The 26,790-nt window shown below is 40.4% G+C and overlaps 1 protein-coding gene across 1 annotated transcript in view; it reads left to right on the top strand.

Annotated features, from left to right (window-relative positions):
• Positions 1–25,807, top strand: part of UBL3 (ubiquitin like 3) — a 48,274-nt gene extending 22,467 nt beyond the window's left edge. The window contains exons 2-5 of the mRNA XM_066620357.1: positions 17,180–17,288; positions 22,096–22,182; positions 23,005–23,082; positions 24,133–25,807. Coding sequence (XP_066476454.1) covers positions 17,180–17,288; positions 22,096–22,182; positions 23,005–23,082; positions 24,133–24,185 — 327 coding nt within the window. The 3' untranslated portion in view covers positions 24,186–25,807. The remainder of the gene's footprint in view (positions 1–17,179; positions 17,289–22,095; positions 22,183–23,004; positions 23,083–24,132) is intronic.
• The last annotated feature ends 983 nt before the right edge of the window (positions 25,808–26,790 follow it).

Raw genomic sequence — 26,790 nt, 5'->3', positions numbered from 1 at the left:
AACCATAGAATATCCCCACCTTTCCTTGTCCCACTCTCTTTCATGCTCCCTACCCAGCCCTCTGTTTAAAAGGTCAATAAACTACTTACCAGACCACATTTTTGTGCTTGTAGACATATCTAACTCTAAGCCCTTTATACAGAAAAGATAAATGGAAGGTGGTAGTGCTTCTGACTTGGCATGTCTCAAAGTGAGCAAGATTTCTTTTATTCTAAAAATGGGTTTTTCTGGAAGCTGCAAGAACTGTTTTAATAATTTATTTAAAATAGTTATGTCCTCCCATTTATCCCATTAAAAGTGGGACACCCAAGGCAGCTAATATAATAACAGAGTCAGAGCAGTTAAAAAACAATTTGTAATATACATAATCGTAAAAGCAATAAAGATAGCAGAATGAAAAAGGAGTAGGTGGTAAAAACAGCAAATAAACATAAGTGCAGAAGAATGATTGGGGAAAAAATATTACAGTACTTCAACTTCAGAAGCTCGACATTGTGTAAGTGAAGAGTCAGATTCCATTGCACTTGCATGTTTGCTGTGTTGCTGAAGGGAGGGATTCCTAGAAAGAATTATTGTGTGTGTGTGTGTGTGTGTGTGTGTGTGTGTGTGTGTGTGTGTGTGTGTGTGTGTGTGTGTGTGTCCTGAATTTTAGTGCAAAGAATCTGAATATTAAAAATTTACTTAAGACATACCCTTTTAATATACCAGAACATGGAAAAAATCTAATAGACACTAGTTGCTGAAGAAATGCTAGCAAAAATATTCTTTATCAGTTGCTAAGGCAGAATGTTTGTATGTTTTTTGTTTCTATTTCGCTTCACTTTTTTCGTTTTCATTTGAATGAGCATCTGCCACAGAATCCTAGTGTAATGCAGATTATTCTGGAGCACGTTTCCAGGTTATTATTATTATTATTATTATTATTATTATTATTATTATTATTATTATTATTATTAATTAATTAATTAATTAATTAATTAATTAATTAACTGTTTTCTTTCGTACTTTTCTCCCCCAGTGGAGACCCAAGGTGACTTACAACAGTTCAAATACAGTACAAAAATAATAAACACAATTCCATACTAATTAGGCCTGTCTGACCAATGCAAACTGAAGACATAGCATAGAATACTCGCATAAATTACCTGCATCACATTGCAGGGGATCAGCAGTTGTGGGCTAGCTGATCAGTACCGATTTGCTCATTGAGGGGAAGTGTGGGTTCATCCAGAGAACACAGTTTGAAAGAACTGATCTAGTGTGTGGAAATATTTCTGCATTTCTAATGTGGGGAACGTATGGACTCTGAGTGATACTCAGGAAAGAGAATAATTCTTGTGGCATATATGGACTCCCAGGGAGTTCACTAATGGACTGCGCATCTGTTAGTGAAAGGTGGCAAGCCAAGTAGCTTGAATATGCACCAGAAAAGGTAGCTGAGCAGCTTGGTTTTCTTCTTCTCAGTAGGGATTTTAAGTACTTATACATGCTAGACTTGGTGGTTATTAAAAACATTTTGATAGACTTTTTTGCTGGCAGCTATTTGTTCTGTTACAGTATCTGTACAACATGTGCTTTCTGACCCAAATTTCTTATGCCTGGAGTGTTGAGAAGACTAACTTCAAATGAATAAACTGAGAAGACCAAACTCTGCTTTTTAACACACAAGCATTCTGTTATGCCTGTTTGAATATTAATAGCTGTATGCTTCACAGCTGCATTTATGATGAAGATTCTTTAAAAATACTTGTAATTTTCTGACTCATAGTAATCTTTTGATCATGGACTTATCACCCCCAACAATTTTGTATTCCTATTCCAGGTTATTTAATATAGGGTTGGGCTAACCACAACTGGCTCTCTAAGAGTTTCTTACATCAAGGAGTTCTCCTTCTGCACCAAACCACTATTTAATTGTGGCCCTTCCTCCACCATCACAATTCCATATAGAGGAATTAGTTCGCTGCTCATGACTCCAAAGGGTATGGTTTGCACAATTTATTCCCTTGGATATTACTAGCAATTGGCATAGTAGCATAGGGGAAAGGAAGACAACTTCTAGTCTACTAGCAGTCCTTCCAGCTAAGAAGTTGTGTAGCAGTATCTTTAATTTGAAAGTACTGCTGTCGAGTGCCTGATTAGTAAATGCTGTCTGTCATCCTGGATGTGCTAACCATTCTGACACATGTTACAGAGACTTTGCTGGATGTGACAGGAGGAGTTCATCTGTCTCTCCAGATGTCCAAGTGGAACAGCAGCCCCAAGGAGTGAGGAAACAGAGTCATGGTAGTTGGTGGTTGGTAGCTATCCAACCCTGTTTAGTGTGTGTTTATAATTGATGTGCCATACATGGTTGGGATTCTTACTGTGCTCCCCAGCGCTTTCCTCTCCTGGGGTATTTGGGAGGGAGGTTGGGAGTCTCCCAGGCTATTGATATTGGGAGCTGTTAAGATTTATGCTAAGGATCCTTGTTTGTGAGCCACTGAAGATCTGGTGGCAGCCATGACAACCATGAATCTCTCAGTTGGTGGCATAATACGCATTTGAATAACATGCTAGGAGTGTGCAAAGCACTTCACATGTATTATCTTGATGTTGTAATCCTTTCAAGAACTCTGTAAGCAATGCAAGTATTCTGTTGATGTGCTCCCCCCCCTCTTTTCCTTGCCTGACCTAACTGTTGGGGAGCTGGGGTTGAGAGAGTGGCTTGCATAAGGCCACCTAGTGAGCATGACAGATTTGAGATTCAGATCAGGAAAGGCCCAATTCACATCTCAGTCTCGAAGCTACTATGGTACACCAGCTTGCCACCAACATATATCTGGCACAAATTATTGAGCAAAGCACTGGCTGGATTTCTGTTAGATGGTGTAATGATCTGGGTGTAGAGGAGGTTCTGAAAGTGATTCCAGCCTTGAAATGTTTAGACTTCACAGGGCCTCTAACCTCTGCAAGACTACCAGCTAAACTCCTGATGGCACTGGAGAAGTTTTTGTTGATTTGTTAGCAGTCCAGTTTCCTGATCTTAAGGCATGATTTTTATATGCATGTTGCCTTGAGCACCTTTATTTTGAAGGTGGAAAACCAGGGTACAATCTGTAAAATAAAACTTGTCTGTTGATAACCTTGAATTTTATGTTAAGAGGTGATCAGAGGGTAAAGTGAACTGAGATTGAGAAGGCTCTTTATTTATTCAGGGTCTCATGACTTAATTTGGACTTAGAGTCATTTATACGAACAGTGATGTGACTGACATTTACCAGAGGCACTTTTTGTTGAGAAAACAAGATGTAAAATTAATTGAAACCTCATTCAGTTTCCCTGATGACATACATTTATGTAGTGTTGCCTCTCTACAAAGTGCCATTTACAGAGGGGCAGGGAGGCCTTTGTTGGTATGAGGCTTAGGTTATTGTTCAAACAGTAAGATCTTTCTACCAAGTACTTCATTGTTAGGTTCAGACATCCTTAACAAACTAAAGGAGCTTGCCCAGTTTTTAGAGCTCCAACAGAACCAAAGATTTTAAAAATAAAAAGTTCCTGAGATGGAAATTTGCCAGTTCCTCAGCTCATCTTCCTAGCCTTGAACAGGCATGTGTGGGCTGGAAGGGGAAGTTCTAGTGTTCTTGGCTGGCATCTGTGTGCCTTGTTAACAGCATTATATCCTGAGGCTCTGTGCTCCTCTCTTTGGGGTATGCAGTATCCCTGGAACTATACTTTTAGTAGTGCAGACTGTGGGACTAGGGCACTCTGCCTCTGGGTGAGAAGGGAGGTTAAAATGGCTAGTGTGTTTGGCCAGCCAGGTCCAGTCCCACTCTCTGCAAAGTAGATAAGCTATGAACACAGAGAAGAGAGAAGGGCAAAAGGCACAACCTCTCTTTCAGCAGCAGAACCCCCATAATAAGTACAGCTTCTTCCATCTTAAGCCTATGAATGTTTCTGATATCTGCTTCAGCAATAAAATTCACAGTGTAATTAGTTCTAGATGCATATCTTGAATCAGACAAGAGTCTTCACCTTCCTCCCTAAGTGCAGTCACATAGGGGCCATTTACACTGCAAAGGAAGAGCCTATTAGTATGATTATCTATTGCAATCTTTCACAGCATACTAACATCCTGATATAAAACTCACTGTTACTCCAGTCAATCTCCAACTCACCCCCACACATTAGAATTCATTGACCAGAGAAAAACCATAAGTAGCCATGTTAGTCCATTCTGGGAAGAAGCCACAATTTAATACTTTTATCAGGTTCAAGTAAAAAGTCACAAAATGGCACACCCAGCCTGAAGAGTTCCAAGGACTTGGGCGCTTACTGTATACTATTTTGTGACTATGATGATAGTTCTAATAAAGGTACAACCCAGCTTTGGCTTTTAGATCAGAGAAACCATCTTTTTAGTGCAGAATTTTTCAGTAGATTGGCTTATTTATGAACTATGTTACGTTAATGGCAGCAGTATTGGTGTCTACACAATATGCACAGCAGACTTGGAGTCTGGTCCTAGGCATCACTACTCAGAAGTCCCATTACAGTCAGTGGGGCTTACTCTTAGAAAGTGTGGATAGGATTGTGGCCTTAGTACAGATTTACTAGTTGTGTACCCCATGGAATATCTTGATCAAGAGCTTTTTTGATATACCTTGTTGCTAATTTGACTGAAGATGGTGCAGTCAGCCTGCATCTTATTTTCCTTGTGCAAATTCAAGTACACCACTTGGCAGAGAGAGAGAAACAGTTTAAATAGTGTGATTCTCCTGTCATTTCACTTACTCAGCAAATGCCCTGGAGAGAGCCAGGCATGGGAGAATGAAACTGCAGTTCCCTCAGTCATCACAGTTCCTGCCTGTGTCTCCTATTGCAATTTTAGTTCTTAAAGAGACAGTATGTTTTTTATTTAAGGTAGTTTTGCCTATATGTGTTTTTTGACTTTACATGTCAACCTTGGAACGTAATCCTTGTGTAAGCTGGTGGGTGGAGAGCAAGGCTCTACTGAGTGGCATTGGTAGAGTGACTACCAATGACAGCTAAGATTGGGTGACTGCTGATGATGCCAGTTAGTCCAGCAGGCAAGCAGCACTGGGCTGGGGCTGGTTACAGCTCTTAAAAACTCTGCCAGAGGAGGGGGGAGAGCATGAGCCAGGGTAAAGGAAGGGAAAGGCTTGACTCTGGAGGAGAAGAAAAGTTGTGGGGAAGCCAGGGTGTGGAGGAGGAATAGGAAAAGGAGGAAGGGGACAACAACAAGACCTGTCATCATCTGGGAGAGGAGGAACTGGAAAGGGGGAAGAAAATTTATTGCAGTAGCAGGCAGTCAAGACCCAACTCTTCTTGGGGATGTGCAAGGGGCAAGATCCCAAGGCACCTACAAACCGTCCTGGGCCAGGTCCTAGGAACTGTAGTCAGCAAACAGGTAGTATGGAATATTGGATGTACTCAGCGACCCTACTCAGGGTCTTCTTCAGGCAAAGAACTTCACCTCAGCAGGATTCTCCAAAGGAAGCAGGGGAAGGAAAGGAGAAGTTAACCTGGAGAGGATGAACAACCCCTCTTTTTTTCTTTCTTCCTTCTGTTTGACTGATAAAAGGCTAAAATCTCCTTGGCATTCCAAAACCCCCTGGAGGTGGAGCTGAGTTATCTTGTTTTCTGTTCAAATGCATCTTCTGTTGGTGGCTCTGTTTTCAGGTAACTGATGAATGAATTTAGTTTTGCTTGCTGTACTCCTGGCTCTTCGAAAGTAGCTTGAGTTGTCCCTGAGAAGTAGGCAGCTGTATAGAGCTAATCCAGGGGTGCTCACACTTTTTTGTCTTGAGAGCTACTTTGAAACCCAGCAAGTCCTGGCGATCTACCAGAGTTTTTTTTACAATGTTCGTGCCATCATAACATATAACATTTATGTGTACAATGTATGTTGGTGTACCTTGAGCCCCACTGAGTATAACAGGACTTACTCCTGAGTAGACATGCCTAGGATTAGGCTGTGAGGCTGCAATCCTAGCCACACTTACCTGGGAGTAAGCCCAATTGAGTACAATGGGCCTTACTCCCGGCGTTTCCTCCCAGAGACACCTGAAGGGGGGGTTCGGCACTCCGCGATCTACTCATTTTGCCTTGTGATCTACCGGTAGATCGCGATCCACCTATTGAGCACCCCTGAGCTAATCCATAGTAATAACAAAACTGCTATAGCCCATAGCAATTGAACCATGAAACCTAAAAACTTTATCTTGATTTGACAAAATGGAACAAAGATGTTCTGCTTAGCCCTCACTTCTTTTGCTAAGGAACAGCCTTGCTATGAAGCTCATGAATTGACTGTGTGATTGTGTACTGTGGCAGTGGTCTCCAAACCCTGGCCCAGGACCAGATGTGGCCCGCAATTAGCTTCTATCCAGCCTGTGACCAGACTCTGGTCCCTTGAGAGCCTCTGGCCCACTTGAACGAACATGACCAAAACTGTGCTCCTGTTGCATTTGGAGGGTGTTCTGAAGACCAGCCTCCCCTTAGAATGCCTTTTAAAGGCCTAAAAACATCACTTCATGGTTTTCCAAAAAACCTGAATGTAACTTTTTGTGCTCTTAGAAGACTCTCTGAGGGTCAGGGAGGCCTCTGCAGGCCCCACAACATGCTTCGGGTGTTTCCTGTGATGTGCTGGTTCTGAGGTATTTACGCCTGTATATTTAAGTAAGCTGCTTGGGAAGTGGAGGAATTGGGTCCATTTGAGTGTGTGCTTTATTTCTCTGGTGTGAACTGGTGCCTGGAGAAATCTTGGAAATTCAAGCCCATTCATTCATCTAAGTTTCATCTCTAATGTATTTAAATTTTATATTAATTTTTTTTTCTGGCCCTTGACACCGTGCAAGATATTTGATGCTCTCTGGCTGAAAAGTTTGGAGACCCCTGTACTATGAAATAGGACTTGTATGGTTTTGAATAGGATCCAATGAGTTCCTAAAATATTCTAATGTTCATCAAGATTTTTTTCAGCTGAACTTTTTCTCTGCTTTGCCCCATATATGGAATTGAGTGCATTATCCCTGCAGCTTCCATGTGTGGAGACATTCATAATTGGAGCTGCAGCATATGGGCTTGTCACGTTAGGTTTCTGGATTCCTGTGGCTGAATGTGAAACATCCATAAATGCATGTTTGAAGTCTATATGCATTGATTGTAAGCCATGTTATCGTCAAAGGGGCATTGTGATACTGTAGAAGGGCAGAGAGTCATATAAGCTATTTCAGGGGAATTGGCTCTTAACCCCACCAGTGAGAATTTGAAATGTCAGTAGGATGGGCAATTAAAATGGAAATGTCTAGACCAGTGTTTTTCAAACTGTAGGTTGGGACTCACTAGGTGGTTTGCAAGCCAATTTCAGATGGGTCCCCATTCATTTCAATACTTTATTGTAATATATTAGACTTGAGCCTACCCTTGTAAGTGACTGCATTTGGGAAATTTGCATTTGGTCATATTTTTTAATGCTTTATTTTTGTTCTATGTGAATTTAAAAACTAACAAAAAGAGCATTACATGATATAATGTTATAAGTTGCATATTTAAAAAAAAAAGAAAGAGTAGGGGGAAAAACAGAAATATATACACCACCAAAATTAATTTATATATAAACACATTTCATTCAGGTTATGTTATTGTATCAAGAATTGGCTCCCTGATATTCTCAAATATGTTCATGCGCAAATGATGCCGAAATGCCACTCGCTCAAATACTGACAAATGCAAAATAACATTCTTTGGGCTTATTCTGGTGGGCACCTTTCCTTCCAGTTAAATACTGTAAGTCTTTTTGCCATTGTGAGGGCACAGAGTCTGAATGATGTTTCCTCTTGGAAACCTGACATTCTGACCTGTTAATGGAATCTAAATTGTATATTCAACTGTAGTTCTTTTGCCTTCCAAGTAACTGTTACAACTCAGTTATTGTGTCAGTGTGTAATATTACCTACACCCACCCTCTACAACTTGGTGTTTTTTTTAAACAGTGAAGTTCTGTTAATTCTTACACTCTTAAAATTGCTTAGCTGTTAATTGTATACACAAATATCTTTCTCTCTCTCCCCCTTTCTATAAATAACACAAGCACCTTATAAAGTGCAGTTGTATTTGCATGAGAATTCCTTGGCATTCACAATTTATTAGAATGTTAATGGTAACTTCAGATATGCTAACTGTCTGTGGCACCACTAAGGGACAGCATCACTTGTCACAGGTTGATGCAAATTCACCATATTCAGCTGAATGGTTGCTGAAGCCTTGGGAAGCTCAACACAATAGGATACTTGATAGCTAGTTCCTAGAACAAATGCACTTTTCTTCTTTCCTTTAAAAGCACCAGATCCTCCTCCCTATAGCTGTGTGTGGTAACTGACAGACAAACAATATTGGAAAGAATAGCCTATTTTCAGTTGTGTGTACATTAGAGCAGCTATTCCTTGTGTTCCATGTGTATCTTTAGTCTTTGCAAAAGGGAGTTGTAAAATTGTAAATGTTACTTGAGAAACTGCAAATATGGCGATTTATGGTTATAAAACTAAATGTAGTTGGATGGCAAGAAGTACAATGAACATGTTTCCCATTGTGGAAATCTGTATGCTGCATTTCTGTTCCAGTCATCACTGCAGCAACGCAATTTCTTTCTCCGTCTCCTCCCATTAGTTATCTTTGTATATTGTTTGATAAGTATAGTGATGCAGTAGACAGAACCCTAGGTTTGGACATGGATACTGCAGGTTTGTGCCCCTCAATTGGTGACTTTAATGCTCTCTGACTAAATTGTTGGGTATGTATCTTACAGAATGTGATAATTAGAAATTTTAAATGTGATAATTAGAAATGCCTGTTGAAAAATACTTATAATGTTTGTGGCAGAGCAGTGAAGGTACATGTCAGGCAAAAGGATCCAAGAGAAGGCAGGTTGACAGGAGGAAGTAACTTCTAGTGATTACAGTGGTGCACCCTTTCCTGCTTCCCCTTTACTGGATCAGCAGCTGAATGGGGGAAAACCTTGGTAGCTTGTATCCCCTGCCACCATATCGTGCTACAGACTTGGCAGAGGGAGGCTTTGGGGGACCCCCCAGGATAGCACTGAATCCCAGGGGTTCTTATTAAAAATCAAATCCACAGTAGTATCTTCCAGGTAAATAGACCACTCAATTGCCCATAAACAAGGATTGGGCAGGCAAAGAGTAAAACGTGAACTAGTTTTTAAAGGGAAAAGAGAATTAAGAGTGGGGGAGGGGGAAGTAAAAGCAGGTTAATGGTCAATGCCTGCCTCTGCTGGATGGACAACTGGGATACTATTCTTGAACAAAGCCCCCCCCCCCCCCCCGTGACCAGGGGAAACTTGCAAGTTGGCTGGGGGGGGAAGGCACCAAAAGAAAAAGTAAATTATTTAACACATATGGTTAATTTTGCAGTTCTGGTGTTAACTACTTAGTGTCCAAGGAGCCCTCAGTCCTTGCACTTGCTGTGTTCCAGCTCTAGGGCCCTTGCAGCCAACTGGCAGAGTTGTACTCCCTGTTCTTGGGCTTAACAAAACCTGGGTTTGATGTCATCAAATAATCTGAGTGGAGAAGTAGAATCTACCTGTCTTCTGTCCTACCCTTTTCCTAGGGCAAGGCAGCTGTATTGCAAGGCAGGCTAGCTACCCCAGACAGGAATTGTCCAAAAAGTTTGAAAAATAAGGGGGAAGAAACAAGGCATTCATCTAAATATAGAACCCAAGTTTATTTGAATATGCTTATACCCTGCCTTCCCTCACACTGTAGGCACCCAAGGTGGCTATCTCATCATACAATAATATTAAAGTTGTATGTGAAAGAATTAATCAGCTCTATTTTTAAAAGCCCTTCATTTTACACTTTGGAGGTGCTTTTGCAAGTTGTATTGTAAGTTGAAGGTGGTTTTCACACATCCTTGCGCATCAAAAGTTTTTGTTAATATAGTTTTACTTTCTGGAAATTGACAGCATTGGTACCATTGATTCTCTGTGATGCATGTGGTTGAATGTTTACTAAAAGCTGTATGTAATGGACAGGCTAATAGAAAGAGGGCCTCTTCAGTTTCCTTCCTGTTTGGGTTACTTACCCCTAATAGAGTAAACCAGCTTCACAGTCAGACAGCATTTCGGCATGAAAAATAGTCTTTGATGCAACAGATATCTTGTGCATAACTACTTGCCTACAAGTCATTAAACAGGAATAATAAAGGTCTGAAATGGCCAACATTTTGGCCAACTACAATAGTGTATCCAATAAGAGATTTATTTGCATTTTATTTTCAGTCCAGTTTGCTGGTATCCAGGTACTTATTTTAGTCACTCACTCAGTGTTCAATAAAGCCATCTATTACTTTCAGTGTTAGTCTGTCAACCAGGTTCCTCTCGTTTAGACAGCCCCTGTGGTTTTGCAGGTAGACAACCTTCGGAAAATCACACTAGCAATGTGAAATGTTCACTATGAAAGAGTACTCTCTTAATTTGTTTGCGTTTTCCTCATGCTTGTATCAAAAAGATGACTCCATGACTTTTAAGTACTCTTCTGTTTGAACTCTAATGTGTTTTACTAAGAAATACTTAAATCTTCCCTGTCCAGTACTGTGTTTTATCCTAGTTACATCTATCATATTTTTAGCTATAGGATTTTGATCTCTTGCCCTTTTTGATCTGGAAAATCAAGGATGAAAGTGAAAAAATTGGATTGAACCTTAACATCGGGAAAACAAAGGGAATGACAAAAGCAGCAAATGGACAAGTGATGTTAAATATTAACAATGAGGAAATTGAATTGGACTAGGATTTTATCTTCCTTGGATCAAAAATTTTCATGATGGCAATTCTGCACCTGAAACACAGGATAATTTTAGGTCACACTGCAGTGGTCGGTATGAATAAGATCTGGAAAAACAAAGATATCTTCCTAAACACACAAGGTAGACTAGTGAGAGCTAGTTTGAGTATGAGTTGGGCAATAAGAATGGCTGACGGAAGAATTGTTGCTTTTGAATTGCAGAGCAGGCAAAACTTGTTATGTATACCATGAACAGCCAAAGCAACCAGTAGAGAAGTGCTGGACCATATAGAACCAGATACATCATTAGAAGCCAAAGTTGTAAGACTACAGCTGGTTTACTTTGGCCATGTCATGTGTGCAAGCTCACTAGAGAAGTCAACGATGCTAGGAATTATCAGTGGAAGAAGAAGGGGCAGACAAAGAAAACGCTGGCTTGATACAGATACAAAGATACATCAAAACAGATACAAAGATGAACATCCAACCATTTGAAAGAAACTGTGCTTGACAGGGTAGCGTGGAGAGCTCTTACCTATAAAATTGCCAAGAGTCAGACACAACTGAATGGCTAAAACTGCCTACCTATTTTCTCCGCTAATTAAAACTGACCATCCTTATGTCAGAATAGGGAAAAATTAATGTATGCAAGTTACAGGTTCAAACTATTTACTTATAAGATATGAGCTGTTGGCATCCTTTAGTCTCGGAAGATTATGGTATCGCGCTCTGAATGGTGGTTCTGGAACAGTGTCCTCTCCAGTACGCGAAGCCTGGGTAAAGTAGGTATGGAGGACAGGCTGTTACCCATGCAGCAAATCCCCCCTCTCCACGTCACTGAAATGGTCCAATGAAAAGGCAGAAGCCGATATGGTTGGTTCCAGCGTCATTGCAGGAGTTGCCAGAACATGACTGTGTTCAACCATGAACTGCCTCAGGGACTCCGGCTCCAGATTTTGCCTCGAGGTTGACTCCTGAAGCCTTTTCCTTATCTGGATGTAGCCACAAGGCAGTGGAGGTTTGGGATCAGAGTTTTCCTTCTCTTAGATGAGCTGCCTTCCCAGGCTGATGAGCCCCATCTACCCGGTGGCTGTTTAGTCGCCTCTTACGACAAGTGCAGCCAAACTGAGGGCCTATTCTTATCCCCAGCCCCCAGGGGAAGAGCTGGGGCAAGAGCTGACAACCTAGAGATTCAGTTATGTGTATTACTGGATTTAACGCTTAAGTGTACATGCCCCCTCCTCATTCACATCCTTAAATTCTCCCTGTAACTACTACTTTTGGCACCAGCCATAGTTTACAGTTACATCATAATTGGTAAACTATAGTTTCTGCTTGTCCTCCAGAGTCAAATTGCAAAGCAAAGCGTGATCATGCATCTTTCTGTCTTCCATGGGAGCATTGCCTCACAGAGCTAGTAGTAGTTTCTAGGGTGTGTGTAACCAACCAGGAAAGTGTTGTGGGTGGGAAGAGTTAACCACAGCTGCGATTCAAATCTTACTTGATTGCATTTCCCATTTAAAAATTGCAGAATTCTAGCCATCCTGACTAGATGCACCTTAAATAAAGTTCTAATTAATATATGTTTTCATCTTGTATGGATATGATGCATTTTCTCTGATATTTGGTTCTTTGGTTCTTTTGTAGGTTCATAATTCCTGAGAATACTTGGCAGATGTATAACGGCTTTGCTTTTAATGTATTTTTTGTATATCTGCTATTGAAGCTAAATGGATACTTTTTAAGATAATGTCCATCTCCTTGGCTGGTTGCATATACAGATGCCAGGGAATTCCTGGTCATAAAGAATTGTTCTGCTGGCAACAGTGATAAACTTGTGGCCACTCTGTGTTCAATGGAATCGTCCAGTGTTTCCCAACTGTGGGTCGTGAACCACTGGTCACTGTGGGTTGTGAACCACTGGTCACAGTGCAGTGCTCAGACCTGACCCCCAAAACCTTACCTGCAGTCCCCAGAGACTGCTTCTGGGTTGTGCTGGCCCTCTGTGGGACTCAGAATGCCTTCCGGTTCACGGAAGCTACTTCTGGGTTACTTCCACAACTTTCTGTAGCATCCAGGAAGCATTCTGAGGCTTAACCCAAAAGCGGCCTCTGGGGATCACTTTTCGAGCCAGATTTGAATATTGTGTTGTGACCCACCACAGAGCACAAGGTGGGTTGCGGTGTGTAAAAGTTTGGGAACCACTGAAATATAGTCCTTTTGTGATCAATTCCAAATATTGCAGTTGGTCATCTCTTAAATGTGCCTTTGAAATGAAATTTTGGATGATTTTGGATCTTTGCTTTGCTATCTTCAAAAAGAATCTGAAATAATTTGTTGTATGAGTTAAATGGTATTCCCCTCTCCCCCACTCCTTATAGTGGTACTTGAACCTGAGGTGTCTTACCATTGGTCATTTCCTAGAATACAGTGGGCCCTCCATATCCATGGGTTCTGAACCCATGGCTGGACCCCACTATAGACCTTCCAGCCACAACCAGAACCTGGTCACATGTGGGAGGCTTTCTGAGGCCCGTAGGCTGCATGTGGCCCCTGTGGGCCTCAGAAAGCCACCTGAAGTCTTTAAAGTGAACTTCCAATTTTTGGCAAAAAATGGAAGTTCACTTTAAAAGACACTGTGGGCCTCAGAAGGGCTCTGGACACAACTGTAACCATGTTGCGGTCACTTTCAGAGGCTCCAGGTGGCACAAATCCACAAACACCTGCTGTTGGTTTCCATGGGGATTCCAGGAACAGAACCCCTGTGGATAATGAGGGCTGCCCTGTATTCATTTCATTAGGTACTTATTATTTCCCAGGGTACTATATTTGTACCTGCAAGATGATATGATTTTAAAGCCCCAGAGTTATCTCATAAAAATATTGTTCATATTCCTGAGAACATTAAGCAACAACATAAGCATAAATGAATAGCATTTATGAATATGAAATGAATAGTACAGTAGGCAACAACTCTGATTTCAATACATCTGTTTCTATAGAAATCAGCTATGGGCTATTTCAAATGTTACTGTCCTGTTCATAAGGAGAAAATATACTTGCTTTCTACACTGAGCTTATGATGGAAGGGAGAAATAGGTCATTAAATGACCCATAATACAGAGTTAATTTGTGTTAACAAATTAAACACATAAGGTTTATTATTTTAAAAAATTATATACTGCTTTTTGACAAAAGTTCACAAAGCCGTTTATGTGGCAAAAAGCTGGTGAAAATCTTGAATCTACTTGCTAACAACATAGTATTGCCTTTTCTTGTAGCTAACATTAAAATCAAGAGACTTTTAGCAAACCATTAGTGCAATCATGAAAGCCCAGAAGACAACAGAAAGGCAACTCTCAAAACTTTTTTTTCTTAACCTATAGCCCTACAGGGATGCATGTATATGAATATTTGTGCCTTATTGGTCATGTAACAATGTGTGCATTGCAGATTGGGCCTCTTATTCTCTACCATAACCCCAGAACTGCCTGCCTTTCAGCTGTAATCATTGGATGCTCAACTGATTTTTTAGCTTGTGGTTAAAGAAAAACAACGGTAAAGAAACAGATGTTAAAACTTCTGTTAAAATTATTATAGTATTAAACATTTTTTAAACTGCAAATTTTACATGAGTAAAGAACCTGTACCATCAGAGAAGGAAGGCAAAACACTTGAAAGCTGGAGTGTATTCTATGTATCAAATTTTAGTTCCAGTTGAATGAATGACCAAATATTATTGGTACACTTGTGCATGCAGCTCAGACAACTCTAGACAAACAGTAACTATAAGAAATGGTAGCAAAATCCTTGAGATATTCCCTTAACGATAATCACATTTAACATACTTTTGTAGTTGCCCTAATGTTTCAGAGACTTGTGTGGCTGGCTGGTGGATATTAACCAATGACAGTGTATATATAACTAGGAGGTGGAACAAATAAAATTGGAGCTCTTATTTGGATTCAAAATATGTCCAGAACCATGGTACAACATTCTTGACATGTTTAAACAAATATTATCCCTGGGCAGAGAAGCAGCTGTTCCAAATATAGGGTTGAATACTTTTATTTATATCCTAGACACATTGATTGTTTAAAAATAAAATCTCCCCTTTTAAAAACTGTTTGAGGGAATCTGTACTGGAATATGTGAATGTCTTGAGAGCTTACATTTCCTAACCTCTTACCAACCCCCCCCCACACACACACACATACACATGCAGTCTTTACTGCGTGACCTATACAAATTTCAGTTGTACTCTAGGGATATTTTCTTTCCTGAAAGAAAAAATGATATTGGCACAACGAGTTAGGCACAAATATTTTTTGTGCCTTTTTATTTTGGTCAGCCTGTGCTTCAAATGTGGCTAATTTTCTCCATTGAATGGCATTCCCTAATGTTTTTAGATGAGAGCTTTGTTTCAAGTTATGCTTTAGGAATAACTTGAGAGGCTGATTCCAAAATGTACTACGTCATTTATTTCACAATTATATGGAAAGTCATAGAACTTCATTTTTCACAAATAAATACCCATGGTAGTATAGGTCAAGCCTTCTTTTCCACAGATCTGGCTCAGCGTGGGTCCCTCAACCTGCATTGAGCCAGACATGGTCTGTCCCGTATCCTCTGAACACGATCAGAGGTTGTGTCTGAAGGGCCAGGGAGGCCACCTGTGGCCTTTGGAGGGCTGGGGAGAATGAAAAACTGGAAATGACAAAAAACCAGAAAAGTGGCAGGTTATTTTGCTGAAAAACCAGAAGTGACCCTCCTGGAGGGTTGGGGAGCCTGCAGGCAGCTTCCCTAGTCCTCAGAACATCTTCCGGACACGACCAGAGCTCTGGTCCAGTCAAGTTTGGAGGATTTTAAGTGCAAAAACCCATAGATTTGATTATCAGCCAGTTTTGGCATCCATGGGGGTTCTGGAAATGGAGGCCCACCCAGATGCTGAGGCACAACTGTATCTATTGAGCAGATCATTATTGTCAAATGTGAAATGTGCGATGATCCTGCTCAGGAAATCCATGTGTGTGTATGGAACAGTGGGTGTAAATTGGATGTACACCTCATATGCTTGTCATTTTCAGTTGGCTGCAGCTGAACTTATTTCCTGGCTTGTAGTCCACTTTTCATTTGCAAAAATCTCAAACAAAATCAAACAGTTGACACAGAATAAGAGAAGATTAATGTGTAGCATAGGGACCAGGCAGTTGAAATGCATTGTAGACTTATTGAATACCTAATCACTGGTGATTACAAATGCAGGTTGAGCCTGTTTATTTGAGGATTTTATATCTGCGGATCTGGCTCAATGTGGGTCCCCCAGACCTGCATTGAGCCAGACTTGGCCCAACCTGAACTCTCTGAAGGCGACCAGAGTGCATCTTTTAAGGCCTCAGAATGCCTTAAAAGGCATTAAAACATCGCTTCCAGTTCCCTTAGGGAAACCAGAAGTCATGTTTTTTGCCTGTAAGGGCCATTCTGAAGTCTGTAGAGGCCACAGGCCTCTGCAGGATTCAGAAAGCCTCCAGAGGCCTTCGGAGGGTTTAAAGGTGCTGAAATCATGGATTTGGTTATTCTTGATTTTTGGCATCTGTGGGGGGCGGGGCGGTGGGAGTATCCTATCCTCCTCCCTGGGGCTTGTGACATTACACTGGGCTTCCTGGATTTGCACCAAGTAAGTAGCTGGCACAGATCCGAGGTCCCCCATAGGGCAGGTTGGAGCTTTACCTGATGTAAGGGGATGAATATCCCCTTACCTCACATAGTCCTCCAGCCTTCTCCTAACCTGTGCTGGATACAGTGCAGGCCATGTGGCCTGGCTGTGCCAGCATAAGTTAGGATTGGGCTGCCTGTGTAATTGGGCTTAGTCCTAGGTAAGTGTGTTTAGGATTGAAGCTCTAGTATTTAGGTTCTACATTGGGGTGGGGGAGAGAATATCTTGAAAGCAGAAGGAAAAATAACTTAGGGATTAAGTTTCCTTGTTTAGCAAGAGTCCTACACAACTACCATGTACTTAGTGGGGGTTTTTAAAGCTTTTAGATCAGATTCAAATTTCTAAAATACTGGTCATAATTAATACTGTCTGGTTCATCATAATTAGGTATTGTCCTAATTTCCAGGTCTTTAATTAGTACAGCAGCTTTCGAAGGTATAGTATAATGCTGCAGAATATTTTTAATATTTTAATATTTAATATCTAAGTAGTTCTGGCTTAATGTCTTTGCTCTGTTATACTACTACCTGACAAGTGATCTTTCTAACAATTCACATTGGGCCAGCATTCTGAAAATAATGGTTTCAGCCTCTTAAACATTAAAAATTCAATTCTATAGTTTTTTATTTATCTTGTTAATTATTTAATTCTCTTTCAGATAAACTTGCGCCTCATCTTAGTAAGTGGAAAAACGAAAGAGTTCTTGTTCTCACCAAATGATTCGGCGGCAGACATCGCAAAACATGTATATGATAACTGGCCAATGGGTAAGTAAGACTGAAGGTTTTTAACTTCAAAGCTCCATGAACTCACTCTGTTGAATACAGCAGAAGAATAGAACCTTCCTCCTAAATGCAGAAAGCTTTGAAATGCTGAAATATGATATATTCTGTTGTACGTTGAAATATGATCTGCATGCACTTTTATCTTTGCCTCATCCCATGTTTCTATTTTTTCTTTATCTAATTTTTTAGTGTAGAATATGGCTGCTAATGGGGGTCAAAGTAGGACAAGAGGAAGATAGTCTATTAGTAGACTTTAAATTTGCATCAGAACTGCATGCTTGTCCTGCTTGCACTGGAAATCCCAGATGGGGGGGAAGTGGTAGGGGCAGGGTTAAGTACATTTCTACATGGTTACTGTTTCTCTTGAAAATGCCTCAATCTGATGCTACTTTGCAACTGAGAAATGGCAGCCAGGATTTTCAAATGCAAAACTGGTCTCCAAACATAATGGACGTTGGACACAACATTGGTCTGCAATTTTGTGTTCCAACATGCATGCTTAACCTCCTGACTTGGTTGAGTATAACTGACGATGTGACAGCTGCCTTGGAAGTAGCTTTAGCGGCATTCATATAATTTATTTATTTTTATACCCCACTCTTCCTCTCAAGAGTCCAGATTATTTTGCATGATTTTTACTTTCCGTTCCCCCCAGATCTTTGCAATCATGTGCAGAAGATTGGGCTTAACAGCCCAAAGTAACCTAGTGAACCCTGTGATTGAGAGGGAATTTGAACCCAGGTCTCCATAGTGTTTGTTTGACACTCTAACCCAAAGTTTTTCAGTTGGTGGCACTTAACAGTATGACCAGTGGTACTTTACCCTAAGCAGTACATATATATGGGCTACATACATAGTCCAGCAGATTTGACATTCTGACACTACCCAGATCCTGAAAGTTTCAGACTATTGGATCGTTACTGTATGCAACCCAAGTTCAAAACTATACAGGGCTTTAAAGTTTAAAACCAACACCTGGATTTTTCCAGGCATAATTTGAAGAAACCGTTGTTTTAAGAACTGATGAGATGTGTCCAACTAACCAGTTTGAGCAGTAGACTACATGCCATATTTTGAATACATTGCAGTTTCCATTTCTATATCTATGAAAGAAGAAGAATCCCAGAATACTCCTTTCTGTGCTTACACAGTGTGATTGCAGGGTACATGCACTCTGTTCCATTTCATATGAAATAGATTGCAGTGATTGTCAGAGCAAAATACCATCACCTACTGCAGATAGAACTTGGTGAGCATAGGAAAGCTCTTTCCCTTTCTTTAGTCAGTATTGAGAATACTCTCCTTGTACATGTTCAGCTGTGCTGCTAAGAAATAGTTTTCCCGTTTATATTAAGACTTCATTAAAGCATGTGCCTAAGATTTGCAGGTATTGCTTCTTAGCCATATGTGACACTTCTGTTTTTTCATACTTTAGTAAGGCTGAGAGGCTATGCTATGGTTTCAGTCATTTTTGTTTTAAAACACAAGTGAGGTGAGCTGATGTGCTTGCACTGCAAAATATCAGTATGTAGTTACAGCTTAGGAAGCACGTGCATGTGTTTCTGCAGGTGTGCAATAAATATGACCTTCTTATAGGTCATAGGAAAATTGCTGTAGATTGCAGCATTTATATCTTGACTCCTAGGCTTACACTGGGATAATGTGCTATTTTATCCTGTGCCCTGTAAGAGTACAGTACATTGTTTCAGCCCCTGATATGCCCAGCACCAGTTCATGCATGAAGAGAAAGGGTAGCTTTGATTCCCTTTTCTTTATATCAGGATTCCACTAGCTGCTTGCAATAGTCCTTGTGGGCCATTTTTTTCTGCCAGCCTGGATGCATACAGTACTGTAACTACATTCATGAATCTTTCAGAACACCAACCAGGCAGAGTTTTGCAGACACCCTAAGTACCAGTTGATACATGATCTTGGAATCATGTCTACAATTGATGCTCTGACTAGATATGTATATTTTGTTACAAATCTTTGAACTTGGTGTGGGTTGGAATCTTGGGTGGTCTGTAGTGATTGTGCAGGATATTTAAGAAGGTTGAAGCAAATTTTTTGATTGCCTTGAGGGTCTTTACCAAGACAACCCTTGTTGTGTATACTGTCCTCTCCAAAATCTGGCAGCTGGCCCAGAGACCTAAAAACTAGGTAGGTTAGATTTTTTTATTTGGGGGGGGGGGGAGGGAGCAGTGGTTAGCAATCCTGTTTAAGTCATTTCCTTAAAAAATCAGTGTGGTTTTTGCAGTACTTTTGCAGTGTGGGCAGGAGGTCTGGTCTAGAGGGTAGAGCCTCCATTTGCCTGAAGATAACATCTACAAGGTTGCCAGTTCGAGGCCACCGGCACCATGCGACCTTGAAGCAGCTGACAAGCTGAGTGGAGTTATTCCATCTGCTCTGACCTTGGGAGGATGGAGGCCAGAATGTGAAACCAGATCAGAAAGAAACATCTGAATGTTGTGGTTCTTGAGAGAGAGAACCTTCTTTCAATTGTAAAAATCCCTATGGGGATTTAAATAGCCTGCTTGTGTAAACTGCCTTGAATAAAGTCTTGAATAAAGACCAAGAAAGGCGGTATATAAATAGTTGTTGATGTTGATGTTGATGATGATGATGATGATGATATTACTTACCTTCTGAACAGTTTCTTTAAAAAAACACCTAGTTAAAAGGATATTGGTAATTTTGACATCCACTGAAGGGAAATGAATGAAATATAGTAGTGCCCCCTTACCTGCAGGGGTTCTGTTCTGGAAAACTCTGTGGATAGCCAAAACCACAGTTATGGGAGATACAGGCGAATGTCTGGACCCTTCAGAGGTGAGGGGACCCTGGCTTCTCTCCCCTCCAGAGTGGCTTTTGAACCCCACTGAGGCTGCGGACAACTTCTTGCGGCTTTAGCAGGCCCCAGAATGGCTGTTTTTTAACCAAAAAAGTCACTTCTGATTTTTTTTTTGCCAAAAAACGGAAGTGACGCTTTTCCTCTGAGGCCTGCTGAAGCTGCGGCAGACATCCGCTGCCTCCGTGGGACTCAAAAGACCCTCAGGAGGGGAGTGCGGCTCCCTTCACCTCTGGAGAGTGTGTGGGTGTGGAGGGGGCCGCCAGTATCTGCTGATATGTGAAACTATGCATATGGAATCCACAGATATAGGGGGGCCCCTGTACTTCATGCCTGATACTATCTACGTGGTAAAAAAAATCACACTTCCTATTTTGTTGTTCAGCTAATGCAGCAGTTTTCAAACTCTCAGGGAGAGTCTGAGCCGCTCTAAGTGCTTGTGGGGGCGGGGGGGAGGCAAAGGCAGTGGCTCGATCCCCAGGATCGCACTGCTCAGGGGGGCTGCAGGGGGTTGAGTCCACTTACCTGAGCCTCCTGCAGCCTCCTGGGGGTGCTGGGAGCTCTGCGTGACTTTCTGCAAGGCTCCCACAGTTTCAGAAGTGAAAGTGGAGCAATCGCGCTCCACTTCTGCTTTAGCAGAGGTGGGGTGCGATTGCTCCCCTTTTGAAGCTGTGGGGAGCCCTACAGAAGGTCGCGCTTCTCTTTGCCTCCTCCTTGCCTCCAGGCTGCCCCCGCCCCTTATGGGGAAACAGGCCAGGGTCCACAGGCTGGGGCGTCACGGTGCCCCAGTTTGAAAAGCCCTGAGCTAATGTGATGGATATTAACTGTCCAGTGTTGTTTTGGAGGCATGTGTACAAGCTTTGAGTTTTGGGTAGAGCGAAGGTGTGACTAAGTTATTTAAGATCAGCATAAGAATCATACTCACATACTATCTTTGTATGCAAGTACAATTATAACTATATAATTATACTGTACTATAAACAATAATCCCTAATAAAATTCCTTTTTAACAGTGAAGTTGTTGCCAAATGCATCTCACTTTTTAAAATTGAATTAATTTGGTTTTAGATGACCAGTGTCTTTCCAGGTAGAAGAGTAAAGTATGCAGTTTAAACAATTATGTTTAATCATTTTGTACATCTTGCTTACTATGAGTAAGCTCTTAACCTATTTATTTACTACACAGTTCTCACAAAGATTAGCATCTCTTGGTGAAAAATTGTTTTGGCTTTCCATTAATTTCATGGCATGTTCAGTTGACTTGACGCATTTATACTTGCAAAAGCAGGTTTTTCTCCAGAGCTTACAAGCTCTGAGGACACATCAGCTCTTTGAGTTGCATGAGCAGTTTCCACATATGGGGCTATTGATCATAGGTGATGTAATACTTAATTCATGTAATTGAGTACTATACTACTGTTCCATTCTGAAATGGGGACAAATGTCCATGACTTTAATGAAACCAAAAGGAGAGGTGATACCTCGGTGTATACAGTGGTGCCTCGCAAGACAAATGCCTCGCACACCGAAAAACTAGCAAGACGAAAGCGTTTTTGCGATTTTTTCTGGTGACTCGCAAGACGAATTTTCTATGGCCGTGCTTCGCAAGACGAATTTTTCTATGACCGTGCTTTGCAAGACGAATTTTTAAAATTAAAAAGTTGAAGTTTTTTGCTTGAAAGTTTTTCGTTGCGCGAGGCATTCGTCTTGCGAGGCATCACTATTTACTTACAATCACAACTTATATGTAGTCGTATTTGTCTCGCAGATTGGTTAATGGAGTTGCTGCTGATAGCTGATAATGGCTGAAGTTCCTACCTCTTAATTCTATTCCAACAGGCACCACAGCCTTTTTCTGTAAACAAAATAAAAGGGCTTGTCTTTCCCCTTCTTAAATTTACACAATAATACATTTGACAATCTTTATTGTGCTTTTTTTAGACTGGGAAGAAGAGCAAGTCAGCAGTCCAAATATTCTTCGGCTTATTTATCAAGGACGGTTTCTTCATGGCAACGTGACATTAGGAGGTAATAAAAACTATTGGGTCATGGAGACCCAGATTCTGTGGGTGAACTTGGATTGATGCATTAAGGTGGGGAGCAATGACTTCACTAGCATAGTTTTTAGTAACACCCTGGCCATGATCCAGGTAAAGTTAAAACACATGCTTAACACCTTCTTGTTGAAATCAATGGAACTCAAAATGATCAAATTTGGGCATCTTCCAGCCAGTTCTTAAAAAATTACTGTGTCCTATTACATATATAATGTGCTACTCTGCAGCTGGCATTATAGAAGTTAATGTTCAAGGTCATAGGAGGTCGTCTTCCACAAATGTGTACTTTGTGTTGTGTTTATATTTGCCCTTCACATGCAAATACTATCCATATAAGCAATTGTGCCTTTAACTGAAGATTAGTTGATTCCACTACCTATATAATGGGTAGCATCCACAATTTGTGTTCCTCTGGATCAAGCAATTGTGGATGGTACTCGCTGTAAACAATGTCTTCCTGTATTCTAAATAAAAGTCACAGGAGTTGTGTAACAGTGCCCTAAATCTTAATACTATGAGTGGGGAGATACTGAAAATGGAAAGAGCATTCTTGCTGTGTCTAGCACAGCCTGAAAGAAACAAATGACTAGTTAGCAAGTAACCGCCCTTACTTGGAAAAACAGTTAAACTATGCCCCCTTGTGGCATGTCTCTGAGGCTCATTTTTCTCTGTATTTGTGTATCTAACTTTTGTCATCTTGTTCTGGGATTTAAAATGAATTTTGTTCACTATTGATGATAAAATCTCTGAAGACAGAAAATAAATTCTTAACAAACAATCTTCTTTCACACAGCATTAAAACTTCCTTTTGGCAAGACAACAGTAATGCATTTGGTGGCTAGAGAGACATTGCCAGAGCCGAACTCTCAAGGTACGTTGAACTGCAGTGATTGTCTAATTGGACTTGATGGGCACGTATTCATAGTAGCCATGGTTTTGCTGCATGTGCTTAGAAAGAGACTCTTCATTTCTTATGAATATGTTGAGAAACCCAGGGGATCAGGGTATGTGTTTAAATTCAGCTGTTCATGTCTACTTGGAAGCACAACCTGCTGAGTTCAGTGGTTTACCCAGTGCTAACTGAGTAAGAGGCACTTCAAGTATTTGCTCCTCTTTTATTTAGCAGGGGGAGAGTAACTGACCCTCCTCATGCTAGCAGTGTCTTTTCTAGTGGCTATCTGCTGATTTTTTTTGTGTGCATCTTTTAGATTGTGAGCCCTTTTGGGATCGGGAGCCATTAGTTTGATTTTCTCTGTAAACCGCTTTGTGAACTTTTTGTTTAAAAGCAGTGTATAGATGATGATGATAATAAATAAGGCTTATTCACTAGTAAGTGTATTTTTGATTACAACATTAGATATTCAACTTGCCCTTTGGTGTTCCAAAGATGCATACCCAGAATTTATAGTAGTACAGTTGTCTGCAGCTTAATGACAGGGATCGGGACCGCGATCCCTGCTGTCAAGCGGGGCTTGAGGCAATCTGGTCCCTCCGCAGGGAAGGGGATGCTCCCCTCCCCTCCGGAGGGTCGTCTGAGCTTCCCAGAGGCGGTGTGCATCCACTCGCTGCCTTTCGGCACTCAGACTGAGGGAAATTGACTCTCTTGCATGACTTCCAGTTTCATAGAGGAAACTGGAAATCGCGAGAGAGACATAACTTCCCTTGGTCTGAGCCTCAGGCTCAGACAACCCTTCTGAGGGAAGCAGTGCTCCCCTTGCCTTTGGAGGGTTGAGGTGTGCATCCCCCAATGACCATGTGACCATACGTGGCTGTCAGTTATGCAATCCTGGCATAACCTGGAAGATCGCTAAGTGGTGCACACCTGTATTAGGAATGATTTCCTGAACACCCCATTACACATCGCACAAGAGCAATATCATTTGTTCATTGTCTTGAAAACATCTTCTCCATCATTCCACAGGTCAGAGGAATCGTGAAAAAACTGGAGAGAGCAATTGCTGTGTGATCCTGTAAAAGCTCTGCTGTATCTGCTATTTGTGATGTAAAATAGTTTTCGTCTTTCATGCCGCTGGACTAGAGGAGACCAACATCACTTCAGACACCCTTAGGAAGAGCCTATCTGTGAATCCATTGAACTGAACTATTACATGAACACTATCACTTTTTTTTTCCTAGAACAATGGACATTTTTTAATTTCTACTTCTTTCTCCATCATTCTCCAATGTATTCTGTCTCCTGGAAAAAAGTTAACTATTCTCTTCAGCAGGAATCATTTTGCTGCCATAAAATCATCCTTGACCTGAACTTTAACCAATCAAGATTTCTAGATGCAATTTGCACTAAAAATGATTGACAATATATAGACCTCATCAGCAAAAGCTCTCAAGTATTTCAAACACACAGAAATGATTCAGCACTGGAAAAAACTATCAGCAATCTTTGTTTTTGTTTTTTTAAATTCCATAATGGCCAACTGAAAGGGGAAAAATAACAAAGTTAAATTCTACCTTAGTCAACCTTGGTGGCCAAACTGGCACAAAATACTAACTAAAATTGAGTCTGATTATAGACATATATTTTCACTGCAACAAACGATGTGCCTGTAATTTTAAAGCACTCTGTAGAGGGCTGTTGAAACTGATTTTTTTCATTGATGTGCACTCTTCTCTCATACATTAGTTGAGTGCTTGTTCAGACAGCACAAATAAGTGCAGAGAGTGCATTTCCTAGCCTTAATATGGGAGGGGTAGTTTCCTGTAGTTCATAGGCTTTTATTAATGTGCATAAATATTAGAAGACCTCATTTACTAATCAATTTTATGTCTTTGAATATCAACAATTGATGTTTTTCAATCATTCTTATTCATCTGTACCTTAGTGTCCAGTGTCATGCTTACTCATTAGTGACTTCAAAGTAATAATTAAAAGAAAAAGGAAAGAAAAAAAGCTTTGCCATATGACAAGTTTTTGTTTGTTTATGTTATCTGCATTTGATATTAGTGCTTGCAATTGTATTGGAAATCAGAAGCTGGTTTTTAAAAGCATACATAGTTAACAAAGGATACCATTCTTTTTACTTCATATAATTTAAAAATTGATATGCTAAAAAATGTTTGCACAGCACTAAAGCATGAGTTTCATCTAAACCTGTAAAAAAATATAAAAGATTTTATATTTTTTTCACTGGGGAGAAATTCTTCCTAGCTGAAATTACAAATGTGTAGAATATATTTAATAAAAATCTTATAAAAACTTAACTATAGAACTTAAATATAGATTGGCGTGTAGAATAATACAATAATCCATATAAATAGCTTTAGGCTTAAAAAGAATAAAATAAAGTTGCAGGTTGACATTGTGTTCTGTACTTGAGTCCATGGCCCTTACAAATGTTCTGTGTTTTTCTGAATGATCAACTTCATTTAAATGTAATCAGGTTATTTTATTCAATGTTATTGCTTTGACAAAATGCTTTATATGCACTAGGCCTACAAAGATATTGTTCATAAATGATCAAAAATAAATTTGTATAGAGCAGAGTTTTAAAACAAATTGTTAATAGCACTAAACATATTCTTTCTGCAACCTGTACTGATAGATTCTTCTGTAAACTAAATAAAAGAAGAATATTGTAGTGCACTTTGTTGTGATTGAAGGGCAATGATCTGGCCTGGATTTGGGTTCAATACACTTTCAGTCATGGGATATCTCTCTGCTTCATTTAACTGAAATGGTTAGGGTGGATCTGAAGGTCTCCTTTGGTAATGCACATTTTCATCTTTCTTTAAACATACCTCCCTAGTTCAAAAAGTAGTAGGTAGCATGAGAGGCTGCAGTTTAGCAAAGACAAACCCTAAACTCCCTTGGACATGTGGGGAACTATTGTGCGGTTCTTTTGACCCTGGCTGCATAGTAGTAAAAACGATGGGCTTCACTGTAATTTCACATGTTGAACGTAACTAGTAAATACTTGATATTTGGGTAAGCAACCTAAAATGTATTGTGGACATTTACATTCCTTGTGGACTTCTTAGTGCAGTTTATGGAGGTTTTTTTGGTGTTCTTACTCTTCTCTTCAGAAAGTAAATTTCAGCTCTCCCTTCTGTGGAGAGAGCCTGGAAGTGCAATTGCAGCATTTGTAAAAAGACTCAAAGAAGTCTGTGAATTTTTTTTTTACCTTGGACTTCAACAATTAATTTTAAGTGGTGAGTCATTTCTCTCAATGCTAGGGGCTTGTCATGAACATTCAACAAGCTAGCTTTGATATTTATCACACTTACCTGGAATGGTTTCCTGTAGATTTGCATGAGATATTACTTGTTTGAGAGATTCACTTGGAACCTGAATGACATTTCTTTCTGTTTAATGACTAAAATCAGCAGGATCTGCTGTTACTGAATTCTGAATATGTCAGAAGGATGCTGAACGTGAATTACTGATGACATGGTGCCTCTGGATATTTTGTTGATATAAAGCCTACCTGTAGCCTATGAAGCACTCAGGGTTGGAAACAATCATATAACACACTTACACTGGTTAAACTCCGCCTTGTCCTATTTTTCCCATCTCTGGCCACTAAAAGCCAATTTTGGATAGAAGTTGTGCACTACTGTACTT

This window comes from Tiliqua scincoides, chromosome 3 (assembly GCF_035046505.1).
Source record: "Tiliqua scincoides isolate rTilSci1 chromosome 3, rTilSci1.hap2, whole genome shotgun sequence".
Lineage (NCBI taxonomy): Eukaryota > Metazoa > Chordata > Lepidosauria > Squamata > Scincidae > Tiliqua > Tiliqua scincoides.
Note: the sequence above shows the minus strand (reverse complement) of the source record. Positions and strands in the feature narration are given on the sequence as shown.